At 53.4% G+C, this 18313-nt stretch overlaps 10 protein-coding genes across 10 annotated transcripts; 6 read left to right on the top strand and 4 right to left on the bottom strand.

Moving 5' to 3' along the window:
- Positions 1-608: 608 nt before the first annotated feature.
- On the bottom strand, positions 609-1592 carry M409DRAFT_34837 (uncharacterized protein; the record flags this gene model as incomplete). Its single annotated transcript, XM_033810334.1, has 1 exon — positions 609-1592. A coding segment is annotated over one exon (984 nt), but the record flags the coding sequence as incomplete, so codon positions are not given.
- Positions 1593-2277: 685 nt separating this feature from the next.
- Positions 2278-2742, top strand: M409DRAFT_61516 (uncharacterized protein; the record flags this gene model as incomplete). The annotated part of the gene is made up of 1 exon (XM_033814787.1): positions 2278-2742. One exon carries the CDS (start codon positions 2278-2280, stop codon positions 2740-2742), a length of 465 nt encoding a protein of 154 aa, XP_033659514.1.
- An 822-nt stretch (positions 2743-3564) lies between these two features.
- On the bottom strand, positions 3565-4189 carry M409DRAFT_61515 (uncharacterized protein; the record flags this gene model as incomplete). Its single annotated transcript, XM_033814786.1, has 2 exons — positions 3565-3787; positions 3840-4189. The coding sequence occupies 2 exons, from the start codon at positions 4187-4189 to the stop codon at positions 3565-3567; spliced, it is 573 nt and encodes a 190-aa protein (XP_033659513.1).
- Positions 4190-5361: 1172 nt separating this feature from the next.
- On the top strand, positions 5362-6171 carry M409DRAFT_38156 (uncharacterized protein; the record flags this gene model as incomplete). Its single annotated transcript, XM_033810873.1, has 1 exon — positions 5362-6171. One exon carries the CDS (start codon positions 5362-5364, stop codon positions 6169-6171), a length of 810 nt encoding a protein of 269 aa, XP_033659512.1.
- Positions 6172-7133: 962 nt separating this feature from the next.
- On the bottom strand, positions 7134-8460 carry M409DRAFT_61513 (uncharacterized protein; the record flags this gene model as incomplete). Its single annotated transcript, XM_033814785.1, has 5 exons — positions 7134-7307; positions 7373-7499; positions 7594-7760; positions 7817-8185; positions 8338-8460. 5 exons carry the CDS (start codon positions 8458-8460, stop codon positions 7134-7136), a joined length of 960 nt encoding a protein of 319 aa, XP_033659511.1.
- Positions 8461-8805: 345 nt separating this feature from the next.
- Positions 8806-9437, top strand: M409DRAFT_30901 (uncharacterized protein; the record flags this gene model as incomplete). Its single annotated transcript, XM_033810118.1, has 2 exons — positions 8806-9033; positions 9081-9437. The coding sequence occupies 2 exons, from the start codon at positions 8806-8808 to the stop codon at positions 9435-9437; spliced, it is 585 nt and encodes a 194-aa protein (XP_033659510.1).
- A 173-nt stretch (positions 9438-9610) lies between these two features.
- M409DRAFT_30900 (uncharacterized protein) lies at positions 9611-10393 on the bottom strand (the record flags this gene model as incomplete). Its single annotated transcript, XM_033810117.1, has 3 exons — positions 9611-10087; positions 10145-10206; positions 10264-10393. The coding sequence occupies 3 exons, from the start codon at positions 10391-10393 to the stop codon at positions 9611-9613; spliced, it is 669 nt and encodes a 222-aa protein (XP_033659509.1).
- Positions 10394-10916: 523 nt separating this feature from the next.
- M409DRAFT_71559 (uncharacterized protein) lies at positions 10917-12485 on the top strand (the record flags this gene model as incomplete). The annotated part of the gene is made up of 2 exons (XM_033819229.1): positions 10917-12170; positions 12213-12485. 2 exons carry the CDS (start codon positions 10917-10919, stop codon positions 12483-12485), a joined length of 1527 nt encoding a protein of 508 aa, XP_033659508.1.
- Positions 12486-13114: 629 nt separating this feature from the next.
- M409DRAFT_71558 (uncharacterized protein) lies at positions 13115-15502 on the top strand (the record flags this gene model as incomplete). The annotated part of the gene is made up of 3 exons (XM_033819228.1): positions 13115-13130; positions 13207-13749; positions 13803-15502. 3 exons carry the CDS (start codon positions 13115-13117, stop codon positions 15500-15502), a joined length of 2259 nt encoding a protein of 752 aa, XP_033659507.1.
- An 822-nt stretch (positions 15503-16324) lies between these two features.
- M409DRAFT_71557 (uncharacterized protein) lies at positions 16325-17733 on the top strand (the record flags this gene model as incomplete). The annotated part of the gene is made up of 2 exons (XM_033819227.1): positions 16325-16339; positions 16369-17733. The coding sequence occupies 2 exons, from the start codon at positions 16325-16327 to the stop codon at positions 17731-17733; spliced, it is 1380 nt and encodes a 459-aa protein (XP_033659506.1).
- Between the last annotated feature and the right edge of the window lie 580 nt (positions 17734-18313).

Below are 18313 nucleotides of genomic sequence, written 5' to 3'. Positions count from 1 at the left end.
AACTCGTAAACGGAAGCGGAACGCCTCTCCGAGTCCGGAAATCGAGGACATTATCGAGGAGGTACCCGAGAACGAGGATAGCGATAGTAAAGGTAGCTGTATTACTATAGCGTTACGTAGATAGTCGAGAGTATCGAGGATTCGAGGCTTGTGCGCAGCTTCACCGTCTGCGCAGCTTCCCCATCAAGTACGTTATAAAAAATCCATCTGAAAAAGTGAACGGTTCAAGTGCCATCGATTTGTGCTACCGCCAAGTCTGCCATTTCTACAAGCTCGCGATAAATCTCGCTCATGTCGCTTATCAGGCTGACATTCCGAACATGTCTACCAAGCTCACCACATTTGGAGTCTATTCGCAAAGCACTCGTCACGCGCTGGAACTTGTCCTCGGCAGCCTCCGCGTATCCCGCCGAACCCGGTAGACCCGGATACCGAGATGCGTGAAGATGCAATGTCTGACCACTGGCGAGACTGATAATGATTTTGGCAGTCAAATCGTGCCGATCGTCCGTCACTTGCTTCACACTCGTCTTTTCCGCCAATCTGTGCACGACTGGATGGGCGAGAAGCTTGTCGTTCATGTTCAGGGGGTTCCTCAGGTCAATGGTGAGTGCTGCTGCGACGGCAAATCTGACGCTATACTGCGCTGATACAAGCGTCTTTGGGCTTGGGATTTGGTGGGACGGCTTCGCAGTGTTTGGCCCGCATTCTACGATGATGCTGTCAATCCCCTCAGGCTTTGGGAGCCCTGTGGTAGCCTCACTGCGGGCCTGGTTGATGGCGTATACGGGGAACTGTGCATAGGCGTGGACTGGTGACAATTTCAATATCATTTTAGCCCCCATCCAGGAACGCCCCAATCCTTCGATCAGACGCTGCTGCAGCGGATATGGAGAGAAAGCGTGAAAGAAGCCCAGCGCATTGTCCAGAACATCTGTTGGGCCTTCGATACCTTCCCGCGCCATAAAGGCTGCCTCAGCGCCTAATTGACCTGCTCGTGCTGGGTGCAGTCGCTTGGTCATCGCGCCTGTTGTGACAAAGGACATTAGACCGGCTGAGCTCGACGCGGCGATACCCATAGCATTTGCCATCTTCCTCGCATCCAGCTTCAATAGCCGCCCGACTGCAGTGGCAGCTGCGATAGTTCCGTTTAGTCCCGGATTGTGAAAGCCTCGGAGGGCTTCGACCTCATGTCCGCTGGCAGCACCGATTCGGGTCGCTACCTCGTAACCCACCGCCATTGCTGTCAGAAATTCGGGCCCAGACGAACGTGCCTGAGCCGCCACGGTGAGCAGAGCTGGCAATACCGCTGAAGCAGGATGGGCGTTGGCGATGACATGTTCGAGTTCGAAATCGCCACATGCTATTCCATTCAGGAGCATAGCACCAGAGAGGGAAGTCTTGACGTTGTTGATCGCGGGCAGGTCGCCGGCAGAGTGTGTTTGTAGGACAGCCTTTGCAGCAGAAACAAAGACTGGCTGTATTACACCTGCCAGCATGGAAGAAAAGGCATCGAGAAGGAATATAGGGAGCACAGAGCGAACGTCGTCGGGGACATCATCGAAAGTGAGATTGGCGGCAAAGTCAGCGATCTGACCAGAGTAAGTTGTTTGAGGCGAAGACATTGTCGGTGGTGGGCAGCAGCAGAACCGTTGCTGTCAGAACGTTTTGCGATGCATCATGCGGCTTGTAGAGTGTGAGCCTTATAGCGGCGTAGGTCGAAAGCGGGCGAGGCTGCCCGTGACGGGAGCGAACTCGGCCTGTCGGACGCTATCGGCGGTGTAGTTAGCGGAATTTGGCGCCGTTCTAGGAGTCTACCTATAACACGTCCAGAGTACTGACTACACAATCAGTGCATTGCAGCGTGCTGGAGAGAGGACTTTGAGCTTCTGGCGGAGTTAGTCGGAGTGTGATAAGAAGGGGAAGGTTGGAAAAAGCGTCTTCTCTGCCTCCCGGACCTCATGCCATATCAGCGTGGCGGTTTGGACTCTTTCCTCATTTCCCGGGCGAGTGGCGGATGGAAGAAGAGCGGACTGGCACAGCAGATAAGTCGCCCATGCTACGATGCAATCTGTTCGCTCCGCTCCGCCGTGAAAAGGCTACTGGATGTAGAGACTTCAGGTACCTTATCAGCGTGAGGCTGATATAAGGAGGGATCGCGCGCACGGACCACCAAGATTCACCGACCTGACCTCACCTGCTTGCTTCTACGCCAAACGCACACCAGTGCACGACGACATGTAACACCGCCATAACTGATGCGAAGCATGCATCGCCATGACCGAGAACACCACTCCAAGCACCGCAGCTTCCCAAACACCTGACGACATCGGAGAGGAGCTCAAATGCCTCGCCCTCGAATGGCCGATCATTCTCAACGAGCGCGACGCAGACTTCGCCAGCCCGCGCGGCCAGGCCATCAGAGCCACGATAGCGCCTGAATTCACCGCGGTTCTCGATTCGTACCCGTCGAAGATGACCTGGGCAGAATTGCTCCAAGTCTGGGCGCAAGAGCATGTAGATTATCCGAATTGTCGGTTAGAGGCGACGGGGTGTCAGGCATATGTTGATGTGAAGAAGGGGACGGCGAAGGTGTATATGGAGTTGAATATGAAGTTTGTTGAGAGGATTGATTTGAAGGCTTTGACGGAGTTGAGGTGGATGCGGTATGAGGATGGGAGGTGGTTGGTGAGAGGTTTTTACTTGATGAGGGGCCATAGTGGGAGCACGGGATTCGTATGAGACACAAGGATTCCAAGTTCACGTCTGGCAATCGGTAGAGGCAAACGGATGGATGTTTCCTTTCCAACACCTTCATGCAGCGAGTGGACAAAAGCTATCCGATACGCCGGAGTCGCCAATCCGCGGCCTCTGCCTCTTACATTGTATTCGAAGCCAACTCTGACTCCTTCAACGCTTCATCTCCATCGAAATCGCTCATGCAGTCCACAATTTTTCCACCAAGAATCCTCTTCAGCGAGCGATATCCCCCTCCACAGTCCACCATGTAATTGAACCTCTCAAACTCCGGCGCCAAGAGTCAAGCTCTACGTGTCGATGCCTGGGGCACAACAGAGCATCCAGGAAGCGTCTGTTACAGTCCGACAGCTGTCCGTAAGCCTCGTCTCCGTAGAAATCCAACCGCCATTACCCACCTTCTGGACTTTGGTCATGCCTTTGCTGGGCGGGAATACTATAGAGCAGACTTGGATCGCATACACATCTGTAGAAGATCCAGCCGGTCCCACGGAGGGCGATGGGAGCGGCCACGAGAAGGAGGAGGACGTTGCTTGACCGATCGTCTCAACCAGCTCGAGAGGCTGCTTGCGGCGGCTTTTCGAACATTCGCATTCTTCGCTTGAGGTAGATTTAATGGATTATGGTGAACTGTGATCTGGATGGATACAAGTTGTTGAGATACAATGTGCTGAAATAAGCACGTTATGGACCCAGGTCCCGATGCAAACTCTGCAGGCTCTTGCATGTGCAAGGTTCGGGAGCGCTTCTAAGCGAAATAGTGGAAGAAACTGTTCCACGATTTGCTTTAACAGCCTTTAGAATTCTTTAGAGGGATGTAGCCGCCATGCGATTGGTCAAACCATCAACATCGTCTTCTAATGGTAGACTCAGCCCAGTTTCAGGTAAGAGACCAGTATTTCCAGAAGCGATGTCGGTCACCGCGTTCGTGTGCTCCTTGATAAAATGCTCCGCCTCTGCTTCTGAGTCGAACCGCTTATAACAGGCATGTGAATATCCGTCAGTCTGTTTCTGGGAACCTTCAGTACCCCTACATCCTGTCAGTATGCAAGTCTAGCAAACTTTTCCGAAGGTCGACCAACGAATATGATAGGTAGACGCCTGGAAGGGCACCATTGGCTACCGCATAATATTTCCCATGTCCACCTCTAACAGTCGAAGGCTCGCTTTCGAAGCCGATTTCTTCGTCGTAGTCTCCATCTCCGACGCCGTTATCATTCATGTATTGCCTTGCTTCTTGCAGTTTGATGAAGGCACGGTGACGTGCGTTACTAACTCCGCAGACTTGAGGCTGCGCCTTCGCCCTATTGCAGACGGTCATCATACATGCTCTCTTCGGCAATCGGGAAGAACTATACCACGAGGAGTAGATAGTTGGTCTATCACGACCCTTCAGAACAGCCCAATACTTCTTGCTGCGACGAGACGGCATAGCTGTATCAACTGTGTGATCGAGCGCAGACCTGTCTTCTCTTGAAAGTGAGAGACAAGCTTGGTGGAGACAGGAGTAGCAGGACGAAGGCTAGACCCTAACACAGAGGGGTAAAGGGTTTATAGCTCGTACAATGGAGAGCGCAGAGGCTCCAGTCGATGTTCTGCTGCAGGCTTCTGGCCGTCTATGGCTGCACAAGACCTCGTCGGGCATCCAATCATTTGCAGCTGTGCCGCAGTCTCTCCAGCAGGTGCACATCGAGACCCAAACAAAAGCATGCAAGCTCGACCAATAAGCGCTACACACGTTCGCAAGGTGTGAGTGGAGAAGGCATGTGATTGCACGAGGCTGAGATTGTGGATTGAGCAAAAAGCAGCGCTTCTGCCCGTTGCTACACCAGTATCACTTTCTTATTCAAACCGGCACCTTGGTCATTAGCCTTGCAGGCAGCGTAGGCTGGAAATGGGCTCACATCTGAATCCGAAGCTATTGAAACGGTTTTACGAAGTCTTACTGCTTTTACGAGTCCTGGGTCAAGCGCAAGGACCTCCAATAATCGCACAAAGTCTAGAAGACCCAAACCTTGGAGACATTCAAGCAGTAGAGATGCGCAGAAGTGTGTTGTATCATTTGTCTGTCATGTGCGACTTTCTAAAAGGCGGCGACACTGTAACGGCGATAGCGGCGGAGAATGTACCAAGTGGACCACGATATTGGGTGGCTGCCAACGGCGCTCTGGACAAAATCGAGTCTTTTTTGAGAGAACTTTTGGAGCTGTTGCAGACTAAAGCTCTGTCAAAGAATTCCGAGGGGTCGTGTCATGTGTTTGAGCAAAGCCTTTTCGAGAAGTTCGTTGGCTTCCAGCGAACCCGAATCAAGCAGTACTGGAGGCTGCTGCATAAGCCGATCGAGACTGAACTGAGGAAGGCACAACTCAGCCGCGAAGTCAGGGGAAAGTTGGATGCAGACAGTTCGTTGTAAACATCCCACGACTGATTAAACTCATAAATTAACTTTACGTGTTCTCAGAATACTTCCTCTGGCTACAAAGTTTCCACAAGCCCCTCGAAACATCCGCTGACTGGCACGAGTTGGCGCAATCAGCTTATGAAGCGAGACACTCGAAATATCTCCGCGTTGACTTTGACCCTTTGACTGGACAGCCGGTATTGATGGAGAACGAGACGCGGACTGCAATTCGTCACTATATAGGGCGCCTTTGTGCACCCAGACGTGCAGCCAGGGTCCTAACATATGCCGCTATGAGCTACCCTCATTTCTTCTGTGACTTCATGCTTGAGCGTGAAGACTCAACAGCAATCTCGCACCGGCCTGGCCCTTACGGTGGGCTGACAATCGCTGGAATCTGCGGTCGAATGTTCCCAAGTCAGTCGTCCGATTTGAAAGAGTTTCAAGAAGCATTGCAGATCTTGGACGATAAACGCTCGCTCATGTCTCGCATACTTGAGTTCTACACAGGCAAAGACTGGCAGCCACGAGTCCATGCAGAACTTACATTACTCGAAGCTCTGCACGATAATGGTTGCAAGTTCTTCAACGACGATAAATACATAGCTTGCAGCAAACCGGCATGTTTCTGCTGCTACCACTACATTTGCAACCATCCTGGGGCGTTTACGCGTCCGCCATGCCATAACAAGGTCTATCCGAACTGGCAGCCGCCAGCGTTGGCCAAATCGACTGGCGAGGTGGGGGCTCTTCGACAACGTGACATTATGCTGAGACTAACACAGGAGGTAAGAAATGCGGTTATGAGGAAAGTCTTGGATACGCATAAGAGCATGAGATGGCACCCTGACTCTAGCACTGGCATCACTTCACTGATCGCGAAAGAGGCAGCTCCTGGAGGACCAAACGACATTCTGACGATGCCAGAAAGCTCGGGTACAGTGTCGCCACAACTTCTCGCAACAAGCAGCAGTGGAGAGGAAAGTGAGGACGGTGGAGTGGCTCTCGATTGAAATGATCAGGCTACAAACAACCACAAAGTTGAACAGCTCGTGTGGTGGCGTGAACTCTTGTGTCGGTTCACGCTTCGTGAGCTGCGACCAGACGAGACAGCCTGGTTATGCCTGCTCCCAAAGTTAGTAGACAGATCAAACGGTTCGAGCTTGTGTCAAAGACTGACTGACCTGCTCAATCTTGCTCTCTGCTTTCCAAATTGACAGACAAGCAAGCGTTGTGGTTGCAGCAAGACTATCCAACGGAGATTGCGATCATTCTTTGGCGGGGAGGCGGTGTAGGAACGCTGTTGTGGATATTTTCGACTGGAGTGAATAGGACTAGAGAAATAGACATGTTTACTTCAGTACAGCTCCAGTGTTCCCTCGGCGTCAACGGACAACACGGGCCCTTAGATACGGATATACAACGTCTATCGGGAAGAGTAGATAATTTCGCTCACCAGCGTCATCGACCTCACATCTCACAAATCAACTCTAGCGAACCTCTCTTCGGATCCAACTAGACACCCTTCGACCCAGAAGTGATGCTTCCCTTTTATTGGTTTTTCATGTCCAACCATGCAGCCTGGAAAAGCCTTCTCGATGAATCAGTCTAGTCCGAGGCGTTATTGATCAATCACGGCATGGGAAAGCATCACCTCCCGTAGTCTCTTCTCTCCCCTCTTGCCTTGCTGGCGATCGCCTGCGAATGGTGCTAAGAAGAACAGCGGTACGAAGCACAGCAAACCGAAGGCTTTGGCGTTCGTGTTGATATGCGTAGAGAGTGGCATTATCTACAGGATGTGCTGGGCGGGTTTCCTGAGGTAAATAGAGAAAAGGAATGTCAACAATCGGGACAGACCGGTTGGGATCTTCTCCATCCCTTGCAAGGCGCTTGTTACACAACGTTCACCTTTCTCGTGCTTTGCAGACCGCTCGTTCGAATCGACAACGTGGCTTTCCATTTCCACGTTTCATCTTCAGGGACGCTCCGTTTTCACATCCACAACACTCCCCTCCTTCGTAACCATCTTCAGCCCGGGCTTCGTGCCCGGACATTCCACAAAGTAATGAGACTGCTTTACAGTCGCCCAGAAGCTCCCATCGTCCTCCTTACGCAGTTCCAGGGGATACACAGTGCAGTGCGAATACTTCTTTTTAGAGTTTATAGTTAGCAAATATAGCCAGGGCCGGCGTGTGAGTTGGAGACTGTACGTACTCTCAAAACTTTCACCAGATCAGGAGAGAGTGAGGCTTCGTTGACGCGGCCGGTGATCGTTATGGTTGTGGAGACTTGTGAGTCGGGCATTTCGTGTGGTCCCGGGCTGTTTCGGGAGTTCGGTGCGCTGGAAGAAGGAGTAAGATGTTATTCTTTTGAAGAAAAATCAAAGGTGATGGCGGGAAGCCCCTTGCTTCGGCCTTGTGTTACTTGTGACTTACGGCTGCTCATCCACGATTCGACCTCGCCAAAATCTCTTAACACCACTATACCTGCTCATAGCAGGAATCTTTCTGCAATCAACAACGAAGTTGAACTTCTCGACCCAGGCTCTTGGATTGGGTTCGCGATCCGTCATCTGCGGCAGTACGGCACAGTTTGGGTACACCTGGACGACTCCATCAGTTCATCGTGACTTCCGTTCATCAGCCGGCACGTTCGTACCTCTTTCATTTTCTCCAGTCCGCGCCACATGTGTTGATGGTAGCCTCCACTAGGGTAGGCTCTGTTGTCGTTGAGTCGGCGCTGGACGCGCCCCCAGATATAGTCGATGCCGAGCTCGAGTGCTATGGGTCCAATGATGAGGCCAGCCCCGAATAGCCAGAGTAACGGCTTCGAGATCTTGTGTGCATGTGGGGGTTTGGGGGGCATTTGGGTATGTTCACGAAGTGTTGCGAGGTGGACGAGAGTGGCGAAAGTTGATTGATGGTTGGTGAAGTGTGGAGCAGTCCCACAACAACCCCTTGTCACAGCGATTGCGGCTGGGGTTTGTGTAACCTCGTCTTTCCCGTCAAATTGGGATTCATGAACTACCTACCATCTGGTCAGTATCTATAGTGACCAGACCAAAAGCTGCAGCTTCAGGAGGACGGACAGCTTGCGATTAACGGAGATGAAACCAGGAAATACTCAGATAGCAAGATCAGTGCAATCGACGTTTTGATAATGTATTCGACATCTCTCACCTCGAACCGCTCGTCGTTGAGGACACTGTCGTGACTGGTCAAGTAATTGACGTTCCAGTCGACAAACCCTAAGCAGATATCAGCAAGCAGATCAATACACCACAAGCCTAACAATGTAGCCATCGCGCCTACTCGATCCCAACCTCACGTCCTACGGACAGGTTTTTTCTACTGAACTCCTTATTTCCCGGCTTACACCATTTCGTCGGGCCCATCCAAAGTTTTCCATTCTTACAGATGCCTCAAATCTGAGACAGTAGCACGCCGAAGCACCGTCATCTGTCCAAGGCATATCTGGTACATATGATTGAGCCTAGACTCAGCCTGACGCCAGCGGGAGAAACATACCTCACAAAGGGAAGGGACATCCAACTCAGGGGCTCATCGAGGCGTCCATCCCCTTCCTCATCCTCCCTTCTCCCCATGGCCGATACTCCTTATCACTAGGCATTGACCAAGGAAGCCAAAATGCCCCAAGTCCCAACAGACCTACCAAACCTCCAATCCTGGATCTCCAGCTCCACACCCTACCATAACGTCAACCACGCCCAAGCATCTTTCATCGACGTGAACGACTTCACCGTGTACGAGCTCGAGGTCGCCCTTCGCTATGCCATCCAAGTCTACCAAGACAAGCAGACCGAGCTTGGAGCAGCCATCGACAGGGGCAAGAGCCATGCCAGCCAAGCCACGATCGTGAGTCGACTGCCAATCCCAGAGTAAAGCTGACATATGAGACTCAGGCCACCAAAGTCCTCGAATGGGCCACCTCTGGACCTATAGCGGAAATTCCAACTCAGGAGTTTCAGCAGATGGTCATGGCGGCGAAGTTTGCAGACGATTTGACGTATCAGAATTGCGTTGTTGGTCTTGCGGTGGGCATTCGAAGGCTGAAAGATGAGATTGTGAAGCTCGAACAGCAGGATAAGGCGACGGCTGGGGATGAAGACGATTGGTTTCTGGTGGGAAAGGACGAAGCCGAGCAAAGGGAACAGGACAGGCTGTACGCCGAGATCGAGATCCAGCTGGACGGTGCTCTTGCGCGTGGTACTGAGCAAGCTGAGGAGGGCGATATCGAGGTCATGTTCGCGGGTCGGTGAGACGCCTAAGGGCGGTAAACAAGCAGCTTTTTCAAATGTTCTATAATATCAGTACAGGCATTGGAGACGTACTGGCTTCCCGAGCCACTTCACATCTCCACCACCAACACCTTTGACCGTGCCGTAATACCCGCGCTATGCCACTCTTCCAAAACCAAGCAGGAAAGCACACTTTATGTGAGCTTCTGCTTGATGAAGAACGCCCTCAGGTATGTCAACTGCCAGGCGCAAGTCAAACCCAGAACGAGACATTGCAACAACGCCCATCTCGCGACCCTCGCATTGACCGCCTCACTCTGATCTCTGAACTCCGCTTCTCTTTCCCGTTGGAACACCTGCTCCCTCCTGACATCCTGCAACCGCGCATTCAAATCCCTCACCTTCTGCACGACCTCGCCGATCTTATCCTTGTCGGAGCTCTCGATCTGAGACGTCTCGCCAATGGCCATGTCCAGCTCGAATTTGATGCCGCCGACTTGCGAGCCGCTGAAGAGGAAGCCGGAGGTCGCGGGCACGTTGGTGGGCGTGAAGCAGAGGCGGTGCTCGCCGGAGTCGGCGGCGGAGAAGGTGAACTTGCCGGAGGCTTGGCCGCGCTGGGAGACGACGCGGTGGTCGTTGTCGAAGACTTCGTCGACGGTTATGAAGATTCCCTGGGAGGTGAAGTGTTAGAGGGCACTGGTCTTGGCGGGAGGTGGGCTGGGGCATACCATTTCAGGGTTGGGCTGGTATGATCGCGATTGCTCGCTCCATTGCGTCGCTTTGAAGTGGCCTGGAGGTGATTGTGAGTGCTATGCGCCCCCTTTACGCGGCGTTTGTGTGCTCATACCAACTACTAACGTGTCCTTGGGCAGCTCCTCGAAGAAACACTTTTGCGTGGGGCCGTCGATGTAGAAGTATAGAGCTTGCGCATGGGCGAACAGGATGGCAAGGCCGAGCCAGCCCAGGGAGGACCACATCTTGTCGTTGGCGAGGGTATTTTCGTACCAATGTCGGTCTGGCTGTTGTCGTCACTGCTGATGAGGACCAACTCCGTGAATTGCTGACACGTGAGCTCAGGGTTCAATCAATTTCCGATTGGGCTTAGGGCATGCTTAGGTAATTCTCCGCGGCACTGTCTCCGCCAAGCGTCCATCTGTCTGCCTGCCTGCGCCCGGGCACCCATTCCTGGAGTTCTCCATAAAACAGTCATAGCCATCGCAGTATGGCATCGATCCTGGCTGCGGTGTGACTGAAGCCTCATCCAGATCTACAGCTTCGCCTTCCTCTCTGGCATACCGAATGCACGCCGCCACCGGTGAGTCGACTGACTTCTGCGCGCGCCAGGCCATAAGGGCGGCCCTTGGCATCCATCTCTGCTGCCTTGTTGTCTGTGGCGATGGAGTATAAGTAGGCCTTCAATTCATCTACCGTCTTCCTCTTTCTCATTCAACTCCCACCTCACTGTTACCTTCTTTGCAAGAACCGCTACGCAGTAACAATATGGGCGACTACGGCGATGCTGGCATCGATGCCTCCAACACAGTCTATGGCCGCTACAAGGCCTTCTGCTCCGCCCCGCGATCCGAGATGGAAATCAATGTTCTCGAGTTCATCCGAAGCATCCACCCAGACCAGCATGTCACGTCGGTCAACAGGCGGTATGCCGACCTTGTAACCTTTGCAAATGCTGGAAATGCAGAGGCCCACCTCATCCGGGAGACGAACGAGGTCATCAGCTCCCGCATGTATGCACCTCCCACCACACGTATGGAAGGCGGCGATGGCAAGCTCGGCGAGAACGTTGCTTTCGGCCTCTACAACTACACATGGAAAGGCAACGAGCTTCAAGTGTACTACGTTTGTTTGCAGACCAACTGTGGCCAATTTCAGAACTACTTCATCTTGACACCAAAGGACCAAATGAACGGCGAGGAACACTCCCCAATCGCAGATGAACTCATCAAAGCCGCTGGCACCTGGTCTTCGCAACCACACGAGGAGATCTACGTGTTCGATGGTGGCAACTGGCAGAAAAACCACAAGCTTTGGCAGTCGGTCCAGGGCTCATCTTGGGACGATGTGATCCTGGATCCAGCGATGAAGGACACCCTGATCAAGGACGTGGAAGGGTTCTTCGATTCTCGCCAGATCTACGAAGAGTACTCAGTCCCTTGGAAGCGCGGCATTATCCTTCACGGCACACCCGGTTGCGGAAAGACCATCTCCATCAAGGCTCTGATGAACTCCTTGCAGACACGCAACGTCGCGAGCATGTATGTCAAGTCGTTCGAGGCGCAAGAAGGACAGCAAAACTCGATCCTGACCATCTTCCGCCTGGCCCGCAATATGGCTCCCTGTATGCTTATCTTCGAGGACTTGGACAGTCTTGTCACCGACAAAGTGCGCTCTTATTTCCTCAATGAGGTCGATGGTCTTGAGAACAACGACGGTATCCTCATGATCGGCAGTACCAACCATCTGGAACGTCTCGACCCAGGAATTGCAAAGCGCCCATCTCGTTTCGATCGCAAGTACCACTACAAGCTGCCCGGTGAGCGAGAGAGGATCCTATACTGCGAGTACTGGCGCAAGAAGCTTCAGAAGAACAGCAACGTCGAGTTCCATGAGGACATCTCCAAAGTCATCGCACAACTCACCGAAGGCTTCAGCTTTGCCTACCTCAAGGAGCTCTTCGTCCAAACACTGCTTGCTCTTGTTGGTGGCCGCGCGGATGTAGAGGACGACGACGACGATGCATATGTCACCGTCACTGATGCGGCTGTTGAGGAGTCCAAGGCCGTCGAGGGTTCGGCTCGCCTCGTCAAGGAAGGCGAGTCACTGGAGAGCACAGAGGAAAAGACAGGCGAGAAGGAATCGCCGCCGTCGAACAAGATGCCAGAGGTTGAAATACCCGACCACTTGAAGGAGAACTCTTTGATGAGGATTCTCCACAAGCAGACCAAGGCCCTCTGGAGGGAGATGGACAACACCGACAGTGATGAGATCCACGGCAGGGCCAAGATCGGAGGCGGTGTTGGGAAGAGGGTAAGGAGAGCTGTGAGGAATTAGCAGTGAGCTCGGCAATACTGATAATGATAGCTTGCGAGCTGGTGGCGTGTCGTCGACGGAGTATTGTATACTGGAGGCGATGAGTTTGCATGATTTATGACTCGATACGATACGATGCCATCAAATTGAACCCGACTTGAAAGTATGCTGCGAGCTTTCTTTATACTCGTCTTAACTGTGTACCTCCCATTCCAAGCGTAGTCGTTTCTTGTCGATCCCTGCTTCTTTGAGCCTCGCCGGTTATCGGGTAGCCCAGGCGACGAACCCTCCATTGAACCACCATCGCTACATGCGACAGCTACAACGACGATTAAAACAATGCAAAGGTTCTATGACAAAAGCCGATCCCCCAGTTCCAAGTCTACATGTGTACGAATTACGATGACCGCCTCATGACGACGGAGAGAAAATCACCTGCCAAGGCCAAATTCCGCGAACGCCACATCCGTCACTCCTATCGCAGACATTCACCATCTGAAGAGTCACTCGGAAGACATTATTGATGTGTAACAGAGCTGACCGTACGAGCGACACAAGCAATTGAGGCACCTGAAGCTCATGCTGAGGCGAATCGAGGAAAGCTTGACCTCTCCTGAGGCTGTGCTACAGCAGCCAGGCACATCTGCAAGATGGCGCCGAATCCCAGTATGTCTTCCAATCGCGGCCACCGCCCTCGTGGAGTGGATGCTATTGGCGTCTAAAGCTAACTTGTTTGTTGAAGTAATGATACCGAGGAAGCCCGTTCCTCGACGATCGGAACATCACAAGCCTAGAAGATCGAGCGCGTCCTACTGGCAAGAACCTCTCCTTGGCGGCGCAATCCTGGTCCTGCTCGCTGCAGCCTTCCCGTTGGCTCGAATATGGCTTTTATCCGGTGCTGGCATAGAGAGCAGCCTGATTCTCTGGGGCTCGAGGACTGGAAGTCGGGTGTTCTCCTCAATACCGCTTTGGACCGTGCTGGCGACTCTCAACCTCATCTACGCCATCTGCTCGACCTCCTGGCTGCTGCACGGGATCTTCGCGACGCTATGCTGGATCTCTGTGGGGCTCACTTCGTTGTTTCAATTTCCTACGGCGGCGCACTATGCGAGGAGAGCTCTCCGGAAGGCGCTCGGCAAGCATCCGCATTTTATTAAGGATAAGATTGCGTTGTTCAACTTGCCTGCGTTGGAGATTGACACGGAGGTTGATGGGTTGATGGTCATGCGGGGTGTGACTATATCACTCTCTAGCTTGACACTGGTGGTGCATGGCATTGAGCTTGGTATGCGTGCGATGTAGTCCATAGAATGTACATACGCTGACTGTGATATACAGGACTCAAGCTCGCCGACGACATTGAGCTGGCAATATACGTTGACGAAGTAACAGTACGACTGTTTCGGCGCATTGAGGTTGGCGATGTCTACGCAAACGTAAAAGGTGGCCAGTTTGAAATGACCTTCTCTGGCTTGGACGACCCAGCGGACGATGCGGCGAGCGTAGAAAGCGTGTTCCTCGACGATACACCACTACTTCGAGCTGCTACTCTTGGCTCCGAGGGCTTCCAGGATAGGCCAAAGCTGCGGGAGACCCTCACGGGAGTTAGCTATGTTCGAGACTCTTCAGCCAGGGCCGGGTTTGACAGTGTGCAGAGCTTTTCACCGGACGATGAGATTGCAGATCGGCAATATCACGACAGACTTACCGAGATACGAACCAGCAGTGCAGTCTACCAATCACGGCAACAAGTCCGGCACAAGGCCAAGAGCGGCAGCGGCTTCACTGTTGACGATGAGCAGGACATGCGAGCTGCAGTGTCTGCAGAGCTACACGGCCTGCCTTCTGTACCTCACCCACCATCGCGGTCAGTTCGTGTCACGACATTGCAAAGACTGTCACCTCCATACATGAGACGGTTCATGCATCGATTGCCGTTCCTCCTGCGTCTGTTGCTTGCGCCTCTTAGCTACTTCCACCCTATCAACATATCGAGCATCAACGCTGCAGGCTCAGGACAATGGGTGTCACAGCTACTGCAACAGCAAGTATTCAAGGAATACGCAGAGACCAACTTGCAACTGCGAAAACTTCATCGCAGAATCTCACACTGGTTGGCAGACGCCAACTTCTGCCTTCAGCTCGCAGACATCCACGGCTTGGGGCAGGTCCCTCTGAGCACCAGCTTCGACATCGTGGCATACCTCAAGTTCAACGATGTCATGGCCTACCGCACTGAGCCTCAATCCAGCACGATCAGACAGGTCGTTCGTCTTGGTGGAGCAGATGCGACTTTCACCATCCCCTCATTCCTGCTCCCGCACCACGAGCACATCGTTCCCCCTCAGCCAACAGCGGAAGACGAGGAGGAGCTGGAAGTTGAAATTGAAGAATCTACCAGCTTGCCCAAAGCCGTTCAGACAGAGCGTGAGTTCAAACGAACGAAGAAAGACGAAACCGAAATCACCATGAGCGTTCACGCAAGCCTTCCCGCCAGCTGCGATCAATCCCTCCTAAACTTCATCGCGGCGCTAGTGAAGGCCACGAAGATCATCGAGCTCGAGAAGGAAGTCGACGAAGTAGACACGGCATCGCCATCATCGGACGAGCCCGCAACGCCCACTAGCCCGACCTTCGACAACATCGACAGCATCTCCATCGCCAGCAACGACTCCACATCCACCGACTTCCGCACTCGCAGCCCCAGCAAACCCGCCTTACCTCTCAACAGCGTCAAAGACATCGCCTCGTTCAAACTCCTCGCCAAGAACATCCGCCAGAACCTCAAAGACGGCACGACGTCCAACTCGATCAAAGAGTTTGCGCGAGACCTCCATCAGCAGACGAAGGATGGCATGAAGAAGGCGATGGTGGGTGGATTGGTGAATGACCGGTGGATTGCGAAGTTGGTGGGCAAGACGGCGGCGATGTTGCAGAAGGCGCAGGGGGATGTGGGGTATAGTGGGAGTATACCGATTGCGTTGGGGCCGTATCGGAGTGAGAGTACGGGAGAGTGGGGGACGAAGATTTTGCCGTGAGCGACGAGTTGAAAGGATTGTAAGTTGCCATGATGAGTCTACCAGACGCTTTCCGGGTCGTTCACGGTGGCCTCGGCGAGGGGACCAATCGAGTTTGGCAATGGACTGCAAAGCAGTGGCCACCAGAACTCAGAGGAAAAGAGAGCTGAGCTGAGAGCAAGACTGATGCGGCGTGAGACTGAGGCCAGGATTTCGAGCCATTTCGACGCATGAATGACGCCTACTGACGGAGGACGAGGTATATAGAGACTTGAAGAACGTCGAAGGGAAAGGGGACGTTTTGACGCTCGGGCCAATAGGACCCACTTAAAGCATAGCACTTCGACAGTGACCTCAGCTTTCCTTTCCTTGTACCTCACTCCACGCACAGAACTCTGGCCAGATCGCCATCTTTCCTATCATCTCTGGTGCCCTGAAGAAGCCCACCTACAAAATCTCAGCATCTTGGCCACACTCAATGCCTCTCCACATCCCCACTAACCAGAACCAATAACCTCGCCGATAGCGCCCACGAGGCGTTCCCCTCGATTGCCGTACCTGCATGAACGACCAGAAAACGTGCCGGCCAACCTCATCATACAGGCACCGCCCAAAGAAGTTCGGCGATGGAAGGAGGGTAGCATCTCGACGTCCCCATGCGGCTCAGCGTGCCGTCCTATAAAACCACCGCCGTGGCCCTGCTGGTCATGATCACCGTCCAACAAGCCATCACCACCATCATGAAGTTCGATCAAAGCATCCCCGCCTTGGTCGCTGGCCACATTGCGATTTCGAATGCTCAAGGCTTCTGGGGCGGAGGTCCTGGGCACGGAACTGGAGGCCATGGCAATGGACAGTGTGCGGCGCCGACGAATGTGAGCTTGGAGTGGCATGCGCCGGACAAGTACTATGTCAATAATCTGCATACCGCCATCAACGGGACGGGGGTTTATGGGTTTATTTTCAATTCCAGCCAGGCGCCGCTGAATACGTACGACTGGTGCAATATGCCGCATACGAATCCGAAGACTTATCCGAGGGCGGATAGGGACTACAAGCTGGAGTATGTCGAGTTGATCCATCGCCACCACAAGCGCACGCCGTATGCAAGTAATACATTCCCGAGGGAGGGTTATTCGTGGGATTGCGACGACGAGGGACTCTTCTATGGCGGCAAGCCTCTCAATCCGTATGGCAACGCTGCGGCTTCGACGTACTGGGATGTGTATACATCCGCTGTGAATCCATTTCCGCCGCAGGGGTTCAATGGGACTTGCCAGTTCCCGCAGATCACGAGGGGTGGGCTGGACGATAGTCATCAACATGGTGCTGATCTCAAGAGCGTTTACTCGGATATGCTGCGCTTCATTCCTGGGAACTACGATCCGAATGTGGTCTCTTACAGAGTGTCCAACAATGTCATCACTTCTCAGGTCGCCAGCATGCTTGTTGCTGGGATGTATCCTGAGCGCAAGAACAAGGACACGCCGTTGCTCATTCAACCGGACAGCATCGACTCGCTGGAGCCGACGTACAGTTGCCCGGCTGCATCTAGCCTGTTTGGCAGCTACGGCTCTGGTAGTTCCTCTCCAGCTTGGTTGGAACACATCACGGCCTCGCAGCCTCTCTACAATCGTCTCGACGCATTGTCCGGCGTCAGCCCGAGCGATGGTGGTTGGCACATGAGCTGGGACCACTACTTCGACAACCTCTCAGCGCGTCAGTGCCACAACAAGCCTCTCCCTTGCAAGATCGGCGACTCAAGCGACTGTGTCAGCCAGGCCGAAGCCAACGAGGTCTACCGACTGGGCGAATACGAATACAGCTTCATCTACCGCGACTCAAGCCAATCCCTCCCCGCCAGCGTCGGCAGCTACGGCGTCTGGGTAGCCGAACTCGCCCAAAACCTCCGCCACGCAATGGACGACGGCCAATCCGCCGAAGACGGCGCGGCCCCCTCGAGCGTGAAGTACAGACACAACATCGCGCACGACGGATCCGTCTCCAGACTGCTCTCCATCTTGCAGATCGAGCGCATGGTCTGGCCGGGCATGGGCGCGGAGGTTGTCTTTGAGCTGTACAGCCGACGAGGCTGCTACTTCCTGCGGGTGCTGTGGGGAGGACAGATTATGCAGTCGAGTCATCCTTCTTTTAGGAGGTTTGATATGGTGCCTGTTGATGCGTTTTTGGCGTACGTTGATGGGCTGGTGGGACGGGGGGCGAGTAAGGTGCCTGGGTTGTGCCAGAGCTAAACAGGAACTTGGTCATAGATATACCGTTCAGAGACGTGTACATACTTGAAAACAAAAGCAATGGCCGCTTGCCTGACAGCTCTGCAGGCATGACCTGATACGTCCAGCATCTCTTGCAAACTGCAGCACTTTCATGCTCACAGTGATTAAGTGAATGAATACAAGACGTCGTCCCGTCGAAGCGTCACAATCCTGCTGAGGCTATTGTCGAGATGGCCTCATGATTCGCTACTGAGTTGGTGCCATGCGACGCTTTCGACGGATTGGGAGGGCATCACGCGCCATCGTCGATCGAGCCGTCGCAGATGGTGGTGAGTGTGTTTTGACGGAAAGTCGCGCATGTAAAGGGACGTTTGATGGCGGTGAATGAAAGACTGAAGTGAATCCAAGTCGAGTGCGGAGTGAAGGTGTTTCGTTGGTGTCGGCTTGGCATCGGAGTTAAAGCGGTGCAAGTGGCTCGAGCAAAGGTAAACAACAAGGAAGCTTCATGTTCTCACTTTCAGCCATCCACCCACCACCACAAATCACCGCCCGGCCTGCCACAACCACGAGTCAGCGCCCTGTGCCATCGGGGACGAGG

This window comes from Zasmidium cellare, assembly GCF_010093935.1.
Source record: "Zasmidium cellare ATCC 36951 unplaced genomic scaffold M409scaffold_76, whole genome shotgun sequence".
Classification (NCBI taxonomy): Eukaryota; Fungi; Ascomycota; class Dothideomycetes; order Mycosphaerellales; family Mycosphaerellaceae; genus Zasmidium; species Zasmidium cellare.
The sequence above is the reverse complement of the archived record's forward strand: the minus strand, read 5'-3'. Positions and strand labels throughout refer to the sequence as shown.